This window comes from Salvelinus fontinalis, chromosome 5 (assembly GCF_029448725.1).
Source record: "Salvelinus fontinalis isolate EN_2023a chromosome 5, ASM2944872v1, whole genome shotgun sequence".
Classification (NCBI taxonomy): domain Eukaryota; kingdom Metazoa; phylum Chordata; class Actinopteri; order Salmoniformes; family Salmonidae; genus Salvelinus; species Salvelinus fontinalis.
This window is the reverse complement of record NC_074669.1, coordinates 14,282,428-14,296,123: the sequence shown is the minus strand read 5'-3', so window position 1 is coordinate 14,296,123 and position 13,696 is coordinate 14,282,428. Positions and strand designations below refer to the sequence as shown.

The following is a 13,696-nucleotide window of genomic DNA, read 5'->3' as shown; positions in this document are numbered from 1 at the left end:
TCTCTCCAGCCTGTCCCCATCCCCAAACCCCTTGATGTTTCGTGTGCCAGATATTGTCAGACTAGCCAGACTATTTCAGAATTGAATATTAAATGATCAATTGGGGACCAAGAAGCACTGGAGAGAGAACACTTTTATTTACTCGCTGATGGGGTACTTTTTGTGTTCTGGGGTTCTATTGACAATCCAATGAGGCGAGGATTTACATTTGGTTGAGTTGTCAACTAACGTGAATTCAATGTGAAATCAACAAAAAAATGTCACCAGGTCATTGGATTTAGGTTCAAAGTTGGGTGAAAAAAATACGAAATTCTGTTGATGACGTTTTTCAAATCAAATCCGTTTTCCAAGTTGATTCAATGTCATCACACTGCATTTTTGGGTTGAAATTACATGGAAACAACAATGATTCATCCAGGTTTTGCCCAGTGGGGTTGACTAGGAATGTCACACTAACAGACAAGGAAACAAACTCTGGCTGAGGGCATGTCATGGTCTGAGCATTGAGCAAGAGCACTGATTTTTTGTATTTTGTCAGTGGAAGGTTATCTTACCTTTGCAATACCTTTGACCTAGTTCACTTTGGCTCACTGTCTCTCTCTGTAAATCCCTGTCATTTCAGACATTGTAATTATGCCACTGTGATATTTAAATTGTCAGCTTTTCATGCACTACAGAACTTTTGAGAAATCTTGTTCTTTTTCTCTTGAACCACTTTTGAAATATTATTGGAATGAGCTACTTTTAAAAAAGTAACGAGACTACACTTTAAAATGTTTAGTTTATTTGAGACCGTTTTTGTCATGTTTAGCAAGATTATTAATAAAGTTATAGTATCATAGTATTCAAATTACATGCAAAATTATTCTCTGAATTACTTGTAAAGCTCAGTTTTACACACCATCAGTTATGAACAATAATAATTATTGTCTCTCTCAAAATACACAAACCTACACTGTCAATGTTAAAACAGTCAGAGGGCCAAGAGAAGCTCAATTCATCTTGAAAAATTAATTTTACAATATACAGAAATTCAGATTAAATCAGAAAACATCCTTGATACCATTTGAAAGGAAACTCTTTGAAGTTTGTGGAAATTTGAAGTTAATGTAGGAGAATATAACACATTAGATCTGGTAAAAGATAATATAGATAATTCATCATCTTTGAAATGCAAGAGAAAGGCCATTATATCACTTGGGAGTCTAGGCACAATTTAGATTTTGGCCACTAGATTGCAGCAGTGTATGTGCAACATTTTAGACTGATCCAATGAACCATTGCCTTACTGTTCAAAATGTTGTATCAAGTCTTCCAAAGTGTGCCGAATTGGTCAATTGATACATTTTCAAGTACATAACTATAGAGAACATACAAAAATGATATGGTAATAAAACATGTAAGTTTACACACTCCCAGGAATGTCATGAATTATGGATAATTAGCTTCTGTACAGAAAAGACACTAACCTTCACACATCTAGATGGGGGGGGGGGCAGACACAGCAGGGGTTCAAACTGTAGAAACCATTTGAATATAAAAATGGATTTTATCAAACAAAACTATGCTACATTTTATCTCTGGGACCCTCAGGATGACAAATCAGAGCAAGATTACTGAATGTAAGTACATTATTTACCTTCTGAGGTGAATGTATCAAACCAGTTGCCGTGATAAAAGTTTTTTTGTTGTTGTGCGCTCTCCTCAAACAATAGCATGGTATTTTTTTCACTGTAATAGCTACCATAAATTGGACAGTGCAGTTAGATTAACAATAATTTAAGCTTTCTGCCCATATAAGACATATTTTCTTGTTACTTACGATGTCATGATAATCACATTAGTGCATGTTAGCTCAACCGTCCCGTGGGGGACACACCGATCCCATAGTTAATTAAAACAATACAAAACAGAATAACAAACAGGGATAAAAGGATATATATATATATATATATATATATATATATATATATATATATATACATATATATATATATATATATATATATATATATATATATATATATATATATGCACACACACACACACACACGTCTGTACTATAACAGGCACAAAATAATGTATTTATTATTCCGTAACTCAAAGTGTAAACAAGAGCCTTAGGCATGTGCTACTCTGTTTTATCATATGAAGTGTCTAAAGATGGGAGCAGAACAGAGGAATCCTGCTGGGAATACTCTCTCCAAATCACATGTCATCAGCATGTGGGCGTAGTGGGGCTCTGCGGTGTGGATTCCAAGTCACTGTAGCTATATGGCCAGTAATGGGGTCTCCCTGGAAATGGACTTGCTCGTCCATGCTATTATTATGAGACATGGGGTCAAAATTGGGCAGTCCTTGGCTGTCGTGACCAGTGCCCAGTTTACCCAGCAGAGACATAATCTCATCCACACCCTGGTCTCCCAGGACATGGTGGTCTGGAGGCTTGGCCTTGTCGTCTGCAGTTTGGTACGGCTGGTCAATCACATGCAGCACTCTGGAGGACTGGAGGTTGTGCAGGGACCGTGACTGGACTGCGGGGGCGAGAGGGACACAGGTTACAGGTGAGTATGTATTCCAGTCATTAAATGTTGAACTACAGTATGTCACACATACATCCCCAGTCCAACTTTAATTTGTTAACTGTACGCCACCCTCAACAATTTTGTACCTTGGTCTTCGGTTGTACATTTACCTAAAGACAACTAGGAATTGATTATATTCATAGAGCTAACGAACAGTCGGTTAAGATGACAAATTACATTTAAGTAATTCACAATCTTAAAACGTTGATGAGACCATTAGATATCTTTGAAGTCCATTTCAAATTTTATCCAACAGTTCCTCCAACTGTTGAAAGGAATTTTACAGTCAGACAGGCGGATGAGAAGAGTGCTCAATAATACATGGTTTCTGTGCTGAGGGTTGCCAGCTCAGCTCTTTGATGTGAATTGGTGGGCCGCCTTGCTCTGCAGAGTTGTTTTAACAGTGGCGCCGTAGCAGCATCTGGCAGTAGGAGTGAGAGGAGCTCTAGTCTATTCAGCTCTCCAGCTGTGATTTGAGGCAGGAGGTATGGGGTGGCGGGGGAGGTTTGGCCAGACAGTGCAGGAGGCTGACTCACCCCTCACTGGGCTGAAGTCCCCTCCTTGGCTGACCTTGGCAAAAGGGTTCAGGCTGGGGAAGAGGATGATGGAGAAGGACAGGAGCAGTACCTGGGGAAAAAGGGAAGGGTAAAAATCACATAATTTTCTCTTTGCCAATGTCAATAAGGTTTAGCCATTTGGGAGAGCTTCCACTTTTTCAGTAACTTTTGTTTAGAACTTTTCAGCTCATCCCAGTACATGGGCATCAAAGTCACACGGCTTGAACACACAATCCGTATAATTAAAATGTTTGCCTTTTCCGAAAGGCATTAGAAGAGATACAAACTCATTCATATTCATAGTGGATTTACAAGTCTAATTACTGCTTGCACTGATGTGGTGTGATTTTTGTTCTGTCCAATTATGTTGTAGACAAGGGAATCAATGGTTTGCCTCTCTGGAGTGTATCTATCTGTGTCTGTATTTACATCCGTATGTCTGGCATACATCTTTCTCTCCCTCCACCTGTCTGTCTCTCTCTAATTTCACATGGTGTATGGCCTGATCTAGTAAAACTGTTTCTTAAAGTGACACTTCTCCTTACCAGGACACAAGTCCCAGCCTGGGCGGTCTTTTTGGAGCCGCCCATGACCAGAGTCTGCAGCCTGTGTAGCTGCTCCATCAGAGACCTGGGAGACACAAAGGCTCAATTAGCAAACGTTGAGACCGAGTGTACGGAGGCAGAAACAGAGCAGATTAGTGTGGAGGTCCCTCACGTATTGCATTTCTCCAGCTGGAACACTTTCCTCTGTAGCTCCTGGTTGTGTGTGCTGCAGGCAGCCATCCTGGAAGACAAACAACAAGGGAATTTCCCAGATGAGACTGACGAGCTGCTGCTGCTTGATCAGTCCAAGAAACATACTAGCTAGCTATCACTCTTACCACCACACTGAAAAACCCTTTTGTAGAATTAGATCATAATGTGACAGTCAAGTATACTGAATTACACATTTCTGACTGCAGTGGGCCCTGTGAAGTTTCTCTGTGCCACGCAACTTAAGCAGACCCACATCAAGAATCTCACTGCCGATAGACTGCCGATAAGTACATATCACAGTGGGAGGCCGTTCTATCTCTTGCTAGAACTTAAGCGGTACGTGCTGTGGGCTGACCCGGTAGCGACAAACCTACCGATTCTACTTGTAGAATCGCAATGCTCGTCAGTGGCCAACAACTTGACTTTGATCCAATCAGAGAACACGTACCCCAACAAAAAAATCAAAAAAAAATGTCATTTTCTTTTCCTGTGAGCTAGCTAAGTGCACAGACGCAATGCACACAACACTAAATACTTCCTCCAAGCTAGCTAACCACTGTAGCTAGTATTGTCGTTATAATTAAATCACAATGGATTAGCTAGCTTCCATGAAACAGCTGCCAGTGTTAGCTGCTGAGTTTTTTCAGTGTCCTTAGCTAGCTAGCTATTTTGTGCTAGCTAGCAGATATGCTAACATTAGCTAGCTAGTGAAACATTTGGCTATGGGCTGGCACTGGCAGTATGGGATTATGGAGAGTGAACGTAATTGTTTCTGCATCGTTTTGCCAGGTAGTTATCTAGCTGTGGCCATCTGGTTAGTATCAACAAGGGCTTTCTACAAAATAGAAACGTTAGCGCAGATAGCTTGGAATCTAGACCACAGGCAATACGCACGGATATGCATTGCCAAACAACACTATTGACACCTTCTGGTTTGGAGTATTTTACGTGGCTGACGACTTCCAAGGTCTTTGCTGTGTGAACATAATAAAGATTGACTGCCGACACTCTGTTCAGAGGTGCTAAGTATTGTCGTCACGCAAACGTTTGACAATCCTACCAGTGTGTCTGAGCTTCCACACACTGTTTCTTTTTCCATTTTTAAATGAAATATACCTTCCGGAAACCCGTCTTACCCAATGTGTTACGGATCCGCTATTTTTAGACCTTATAGCTAGAACCTCCATCAGAAGCTAGCCATCAGCTGCTAACCAGCTAATTAGCTACTAGCTATTTAGTCATTGTTAGCCACTGCTAGCGGCTTTTACCTCTATCTCAGACACCAGCCGCTTTTACCCTGGATAATACCCGTCAGTCTGCACAACGCCAGTCTGCACAGCGCGATATCAACCCTGAGCATATCAGGACTGCTTTTCCCACCATTACTCCAGATTACTGAACCATTATTACAGATCCTCGCAGCTGGCCAGCTCAGTGGACCCTATGATCCCTCGGCTACACAGCTGATGCCTCCCGGACTCTTCACTAACACGACTAGATTCATCGCCGGATTCCTGCCGTAAGCTCTGGACCTTTGCATCGGATCATTGCAACTAGCTAGCTGCTACCGAGTGGCTATAGTGGCTAACGCCCTTGTCCCGAAGCTAGCACCAGTTAGCCTTGAGACAGGCGCATCTCCCGGCTAACAAACGATATTACTCCAGCTACATTACCTCTTTTGTCAATTGGCCAGGACCCTTTGTCGATACGGAGCCCCACAGATCCATCCCGATTAGTCTGCCGACGTAATTCCATCCGATGTACCCTCAACCGGCCTTTGTCGGACGTCGATGAAGACGCTTCTGCTAGCCCCGACCTGCTAACTTTATGAACGCTGTGTCTCGTGCTTGCCAGCGTAGTAACGACTTCCCTGTTTCATCTATTGCTGTTCACTGGACCCTATGATCACCTGGCTACATAGATGATGCCTGCTGGACTGTTCATTAATCACGGTACTCCATTTTGTTTGTTTTGTTTATCTGTCTGCCCCAGCCTCGAACTCAGGCCCTGAGTGTAGTTAACTGACCCTCTCTGCCCGTTCATCGCCATTTTACCTGTTGTTGTTGTCTTAGCTGATTAGCTGTTGCTATCTTACCCATTGTCTTAGCTAGCTCTCCCAATCAACATGCCTCGCTTTATGTCTTTCTCTAATGTCAATATGCCTTGTATACTGTTTTTTAGGGTAGTTATCATTGTTTCATTTTACTGCGGAGCCCCTAGCCCCACTCAACATGCCTCAGATACCTCTTTTGTCCCACCTCCCACACATGGGTTGACCTCACCTAGCATAACTAGAGCCTCCAGAGATGCAACCTCTCTTATCACTCAATGCCTAGGTTTACCTCCACTGTACCCGCACCCTACCATACCCCTGACATTATTCCCTGAATCTATTCTACCACGCCCAGAAATCTGCTCTTGTTATTCTCTGTCCCCAACGCACTAGAAGACCAGTTTTGATAGCCTTTAGCCGTACCCTCATCCTACTCCTCCTCTGTTTCTCGGGTGATGTAGAGGTTAACCCAGGGCCTGTGTGTCCCCAGGTGCTGTCATTTGTTGACTTCTGTAACCGTAAAAGCCTTGGTTTCATGCATGCGTCCCACCTAACCAACAGCCACTGAAATTGCAGGGCGCCAAATTCAAAACAACAGAAATCTCATAATTAAAATTCCTCAAACATACAAGTATTATACACCATTTTAAAGATAAACATCTTGTTAATCCAGCCACAGTGTCTGATTTCAAAAAGGCTTTACGGTGAAAGCACACCTTACGATTATGTTAGGTCAGCGCCAAGTCACAGAAAAACATACAGCCATTTTCCAAAGGAGAGGTGTCACAAAACTCAGAAATAGCATTAAAATGAATCACTAACCTTTGATCTTCACCGGATGGCACTCCCAGGACTCCAAGTTAGACAATAAATTTGTGTTTTGTTCGATAAAGTTCATCTTTATGTCCAAAACCTCATTTGAAATTGGTGTGTTATGTTCAGAAATGCATTGTCTCAAACAAACATCCGGTGAAAGTGCAGAGAGCCACATCAAATTACGGAAATACTCATCATAAACATTGATAAAAGATACAAGTGTTGAACACACAATTAAAGATAAACTTCTCCTTAATGCAACCGCTGTCAGATTTCAAAAAGGCTTTACGGCGAAAGCACACCTTGCGATTATGCTAGGTCAGTGCCAAGTCACAGAAAACATACAGCCATTTTCCAAAGAAAAAGATGTGTCACAAAACTCAGAAATAGCGTTATAAATATTCACTTACCTTTGATGATCTTCATCGGAATGCACTCCCAGGAATCCCAGTTCCACAATAAATGTTTGTTTTGTTCGATAAAGTCAATAATTTATGTCCAAATATCTCCTTTTTGTTTGCATGTTTAGCCCAGTAATCCAAATGCACAGTGCGCAAGCAATTCGTTCAGACGAAAAGTCAAAAAAGTTATATTACAGTTCGTAGAAACATGTCAAACGATGTATAGAATCAATCTTTAGGATGTTTTTATCATAAATCTTCAATAATGTTTCAACCGGACAGTTCCTTTGTCTTTAGAAATGAAAAGGAACAGAGCTCGCTCTCACGGCCGCAGGCCTGACTGACCTCATGGCATTCTGCCAGACCTCTTAGTCAAACAGCTCTTATTCTCTCCCCCTTCACAGTAGAAGCCTGAAACAAGGTTTCAGGCTCCCCGTTCCCAAAGAAGTTAACATCAGAAGCCTCCTCCCTAAGTTTGTTTTACTCACTGCTTTAGCACTCTCCGCCAAACCTGATGTCCTTGCCGTGTCAGAATCCTGGCTTAGGAAGGCCACCAAAAATTCGGAGATTTCCATCCCCAACTACAACATTTTCCATCAAGATATAACTGCCAAAGGGGGAGGAGTTGCAATCTACTGCAGTTCTGTTATACTTTCCAGGTCTATGCCCAAACAGTTCGAGCTTCTAATTTTTTTAAATTAATCTCTCCAGAAATATGTCTCTCACTGTTGCCGCCTGTTATAGACCCCCCTCAGCTCCCTGTTGTGCCCTGGACACCATATGTGAATTGATTGCCCCCCATCTATCTTCAGAGTTCGTTCTGTTAGGTGACCTAAACTGGGATATGCTTAACACCCCGTCCGCCCTACAATCTAAGCTAGATGCCCTCAATCTCACACAAATTATCAAGGAACCCACCAGGTACAACCCTAAATCCGTAAACATGGGCACCCTCATGGATATTTTCCTGACCAACTTGCCCTCCAAATACTCCACTGCTGTTTTCAACCAAGATCTCAGCGATCACTGCCTCACTGCCTGCATCCGTTAAGGGCCCGCGGTCAAACGACCACCCCTCATCACTGTCAAACGCTCCCTAAAACACTTCAGCGAGCAGGCCTTTCTAATCGACCTGGCCCGGGTATCCTGGAAGGATATTGACCTCAACCCGTTAGTTGAGGATGCCGTCTGGATTTTTTTCCTAATTTTGTATGTCATTGTTGAAGTGTACCTATGGTGGAGTTTGGAGTGTGACTGTTTGAGGTTGTGGACAGGTGTCTTTTATACTGATAACAAGTTCAAACAGGTGCCATTCATACAGGTAACGAGTGGAGGACAGAGGAGCCTCTTAAAGAAGAAGTTACAGGTCTGTGAGAGCCAGAAATCTTGCTTGTTTGTAGGTGACCAAATACTTATTTTCCACCATAATTTACAATTAAATTCATAAAAAATCCTACAATGTGATTTTCTGGATTTTTTTTCTCATTTTGTCTGTCATAGTTGAAGTGTACCTATGATGAAAATTACAGGCCTCTCTCATCTTTTTAAGTGGAAGAACTTGCACAATTGGTGGCTGACTAAATACTGTACTTTTTTGCCCCACTGTAGGTACATACAACTGTCAGAAGTGTATATCGGTTAAAAGCTTAAATTCTTGTTATTCTAACTCCACTGTCCGATTTACAACTGCCAGAAGTATATATCGGTTAAAGCTTAAATTCTTGTTATTCTAACTCCACTGTCCGATTTACAATAGGCTTTACAGCGAAAGCATGCCTTACGATTGTTTGAGGACGGCGCCCCACATCAAAATATTTATCCACCAGCACATGTTTCATAAATTCACAAATAGCGATTAAATGTTCCCTTGCTTTTTGAAAATCTTCCTCTGATTTGTCATCCAAAGGGTCCCAGCTTCAACATGTAGTGTCGTTTTGTTAGATAAAATCCTTCTTTATATCCCAAAAAGTCTGTTTAGTTGGCGCCATCGATTTGAGTAATCCACTCGTTCAACATGCAGAGAAAGGAATCCAAAAAGCTTCTGCAAAACTTTGTTAAAACAAGTCAAAAAACATTTCTAAATAACCCTCAGATACCCTAAAATGTAATTAAACTATAATATTTCATACGGAAAGAAGTATGTTCAATAGGAAAGCGATATTAGCAGGTGTGCGTTCTCTACGTCGCGAGCGCATACACAATTTCCAAGTCTGCATCCCAGTACTAAAACTCATTTTTCTTCGTCGTTTGGAAGAATCAAGCCTGAAACCTTGAACAAAGACTGTTGACATCTAGTGGAAGCCATAGGAATTGCAATCTGGGAGCTGGATTTGGATATGCCCCTATACTTTCCATTGTAAGAGCATGGGCTTTCTCAACAACAAAAAAATCAGGTTGGTTTTTCTTTGGATTTTTTCCTACCATATCTATTGTGCTATAGTCTCCTACATTGTTTTAACATTTCTACAAACTTCAGAGTGTCTTCTTTCCAATGGTACCAATTATAAGCATATCCTGGCTTCAGGGCCTGAGCAACACGTAGTTTACTTTGGGCACGTCAGTTAGACAGGAAGTGGAGAAGAATAGACCCTAGCCTGAAGAATAAGAACGTGACTTCCAAACCTTTCTGCCAATAACAGCTTGTTTTTAGTTTTCCCCTCCCCACTCAGAAATTGATCTTTGCTAAGAAGTTATTTGTCTTTATTTTTTACCATTTTAATTGAAAACAATCACAGAAAGTTACTTAATTGTTATCTAGAAATTATTTGATATTGAGATAAAAATGGCTGCATTGGACCTTTGATTTTAACTTTTTGTGCTCAGCACCCTGTGATATGTTCCAAATATCTTGTTAGTTTGTAGAAGTGCTTTATCAATTTTAGGCAATTCTAGTCAGAATTGATCATGTCTACTTTGAATTGAGGTCTGTGAGTCCCTGCCTTATCCATTTATTTAGTGCCTCTTGCCAGTACCTGCTCTCCAGACCATCAATATATTCCTTTTTCTTCTTCCTGCTCTCCTGAGCCGACTGCTTATTCCGGATCTTTCTGCGAATTTTCTTCAGAATCCTCTCCTCATACTAATAGAAACAGACAAAAGAAGTACATATTTAACGTGTTTACACACTTTGGAAATCCTCAAGAGCCATAAGTTGTTCTGTGAAGTTGCAAAGTGTGCAAAAAAGATTGACCTTTGTGAGAGGTAGTTGGCTAGACAGAGTCACCCCCTCCTTGGCCAGCAGTTTTTTCTCATTCTCATTAAGAATCAACTCTTGGAAGGACTGTTGGGAATGCTGTGGGGGCTGGAAGTGAGACGAGAATGTTAATACAGTAAGTCATACGTACAGCATCACAACCAGTGGCCAGCTGCAATGGGTTTTTCAGAGTGAATGGAGGGAGTGCAGAGTTACACGGCAGACAGCATTGCCCTCCATCCCTCTCATTTCATGCTTTGCTCATGCCAATTACATTGCCTGATTTTTATAGAATGACTTTACCCCTCTAACCCATTCCTCTCCACTCCAACACACTCACTCACCTACATACAAACAATTACAGACACACTCCCCCAAGCACCACACAAACACAAACACACCCTTCATCATCACTCACCGGATCAGATGTGACAGAGAGCAGTAGGTCCTTGACAGTGAGGGGAAAGCCAGAAGACAGCTGGGTTCTGCGTACAGCAGAGGAACACTCTGTCCCCCCAGTCCTGCCTGGGTAGAAACCTGAGTCCAAGCCATCTGTAACCACACAGAGAGACGTGATAGGACCAGACAGAAGGGCTGTCATTTGTCTGTGTATGTGTTGATACTGAGACAATGTAGGCTTTTGCCTAATGAATACATAGAGCCTACGAACACAGACTGTGTTGCTTTCAAAGGATGAACTTCTGTTCCAATGTTTGACATAAACAAATTACAATACTTAATCACATATTCCGCATGACGTAATAATGTAACTGCCTCTGTTGCTTCTTTTTACCATGAAAATTTAAACCAAGTTTTTGTTATACTTTCTGTGCTTAGTAATTTGTGCCAGCTTTGTCTTACTGATATCAATGGAGAAGTTGGCATCCAGGGCAACCTTGGTTTGTGGCTGAGGGGGGATGAAGTGGGGCTCCATGTGAGGGCTCTCAGGGCGCTGGGGGCTGTCCATCTGATCCGAGTGTGGGTCCTCACTGATGCCACTGTCACTAGGAGAGGGAGACCACAGGGGGGACCCCGACACTGAGTCACTGCCACTCAGGAGGGCATTCAGGAAGTCCTCGCTCTGTTGCTCTGCTGGACGCAACACCTGCCAAATGACACACCAAATGTGTTAATTACTGTACAGCCAAACTGGAGTGGTTGAGAATGGCAGGCTAGACATGTGAATCATGTAGTAGACACAGGTAAGGGGACATTTTAAAAACACTGCAGGATAAAATCACAGTGAGAGATTTCACTCCACTCACGTTTGGCTCGTGGATTGGCCAGGCATGGTTGTCATGGTGTCCCATCTCCTCGTGACGGAGGATGCCATTGTTTTGATCAAACAGCAAATCAAGCAGCTCAAGCCCGTCACAACCCTGGAACAGAACAGGCCACTTATTGACATGTTGCTCTACATTTACAACTGAGAGATAACATACAAAGAGCCTTATAGGATGGCTGCAAAAGCAATCATACCCAGGACTAATGCTTTTTATTACCATTATCGCATGGCACTCCTATCTAAAAAATGTATCAATTTGACTATGCCTTTCAATGCGTGAGTTAAATGAAGTTGATCTAGTTCTGATTCATTTGAAAGGAGAAAATTGTAAGACTATTCCTTTGTAGGCTACACGACGCACCCACATTCCTTTGTAGGCTACACGATGCACCCATATTCCTTTGTAGGCTACACGACGCACCCACATTTCTTTGTAGGCTACACGATGCACCCACATTCCTTTGTAGGCTACTGTACACAAAGCACCAACATTCCTTTGTAGGCTACACGACGCACCCACATTCCTTTGTAGGCTACACGACGCACCCACATTCCTTTGTAGGCTACACGACGCACCCACATTCCTTTGTAGGCTACTGTACACAAAGCACCAACATTCCTTTGTAGGCTACACGACGCACCCACATTCCTTTGTAGGCTACACGACGCACCCACATTCCTTTGTAGGCTACTGTACACAAAGCACCAACATTCCTTTGTAGGCTACACGACGCACCCACATTCCTTTGTAGGCTACACGACGCACCCACATTTCTTTGTAGGCTACACGACGCACCCACATTCCTTTGTAGGCTACACGACGCACCCACATTCCTTTGTAGGCTACACGGCGCACCCACATTCCTTTGTAGGCTACACGACGCACCCACATTCCTTTGTAGGCTACTGTACACAAAGCACCCACATTCCTTTGTAGGCTACTGTACACAAAGCACCCACATTCCTTTGTAGGCTACACGACGCACCCACATTCCTTTGTAGGCTACACGGCACACCCACATTCCTTTGTAGGCTACACGACGCACCCACATTCCTTTGTAGACTACACGACGCACCCACATTCCTTTGTAGACTACACGACGCACCCACATTCCTTTGTAGGCTACACGACGCACCCACATTCCTTTGTAGGCTACACGACACACCCACATTCCTTTGTAGGCTACACGACGCACCCACATTCCTTTGTAGGCTACACGACACACCCACATTCCTTTGTAGGCTACATGACGCACCCACATTCCTTTGTAGGCTACACGACGCACCCACATTCCTGTGTAGGCTACACAACGCACCCACATTCCTTTGTAGGCTACTGTACACAAAGCACCCACATTCCTTTGTAGGCTACACGGCGCCCCGACATTCCTTTTGTAGGCTACACAACACACCCACATTCCTTTGTAGACCTGACAAAGCACCCACATTCCTTTGTAGACTACACAAAGCACCCACCCCGATTCACTGGCACGTTGATACAGTATGTTACCTCCTCTGAACTTGTTTCACGATACATATAACCTTGGCTGCCCTAATAACATAAATTACAAAACAAATTAACCAGGAGACACTAAAACACAGAAACTAAGACATAGGCCCTGTTACCTGGTCTGAATAGTGGTCCATAATTTCAGCACTAGGGTGGCACAGGACTGAACTCCCCAAAATAAGACAAATCCAGTTAAATGTTCTGTTTCCTTTGTTGTGAAGGAGCTCTGTTCCAGATGACCATGTCTCTACTGTATCTCCCTGCTCTTGTTCTGAGGTCCAAAGTTTAAACTCCAACACAGCACACCCAGTAATCAACTCCAGGGCTGTCATCCCATTGGCCAGTTTGTAAAGATTTGATTGCTAGGGAAAGACTGACAACTAAGGAAAGTCTGTCTAGAAAAGAAAGAACCTTCTTCATGGATGAATAGATCAGTTTTATACTTCCCTATCCTATTATTGTGTTTGATAGCAGATTGACAGGGAATGAGGGTACCCTTTGACACAGTTTCTGTGTGATGTTAGTTAATTCATACGGT

The 13,696-nt window shown here is 42.6% G+C and overlaps 1 protein-coding gene across 1 annotated transcript; it reads right to left on the bottom strand.

The window, feature by feature from the left end:
* Positions 1-767: 767 nt before the first annotated feature.
* Positions 768-13,427, bottom strand: LOC129855175 (cyclic AMP-responsive element-binding protein 3-like protein 3-B). The gene is made up of 10 exons (XM_055922576.1): positions 13,275-13,427; positions 11,629-11,742; positions 11,225-11,468; positions 10,782-10,915; positions 10,361-10,471; positions 10,143-10,249; positions 3,860-3,928; positions 3,688-3,772; positions 3,122-3,212; positions 768-2,534 (listed from the first exon to the last, which is right to left on the bottom strand). The coding sequence occupies exons 1-10, from the start codon at positions 13,293-13,295 to the stop codon at positions 2,209-2,211; spliced, it is 1,302 nt and encodes a 433-aa protein (XP_055778551.1). The 5' UTR covers positions 13,296-13,427; the 3' UTR covers positions 768-2,208.
* Between the last annotated feature and the right edge of the window lie 269 nt (positions 13,428-13,696).

Bases quoted from the DNA above. Each gene is read 5' to 3' on its own strand.
- LOC129855175 (XM_055922576.1), bottom strand. From the start codon at position 13,295: ATGGACCACTATTCAGACCAG. The intron at 11,469-11,628 runs GTGAGTGGAGTG...GTCATTTGGCAG, and splicing joins GGCCAATCCACGAGCCAAAC to GTGTTGCGTCCAGCAGAGCA. The intron at 10,472-10,781 runs GTGAGTGATGAT...TCTCACTTCCAG, and splicing joins TCTCTGTCACATCTGATCCG to CCCCCACAGCATTCCCAACA.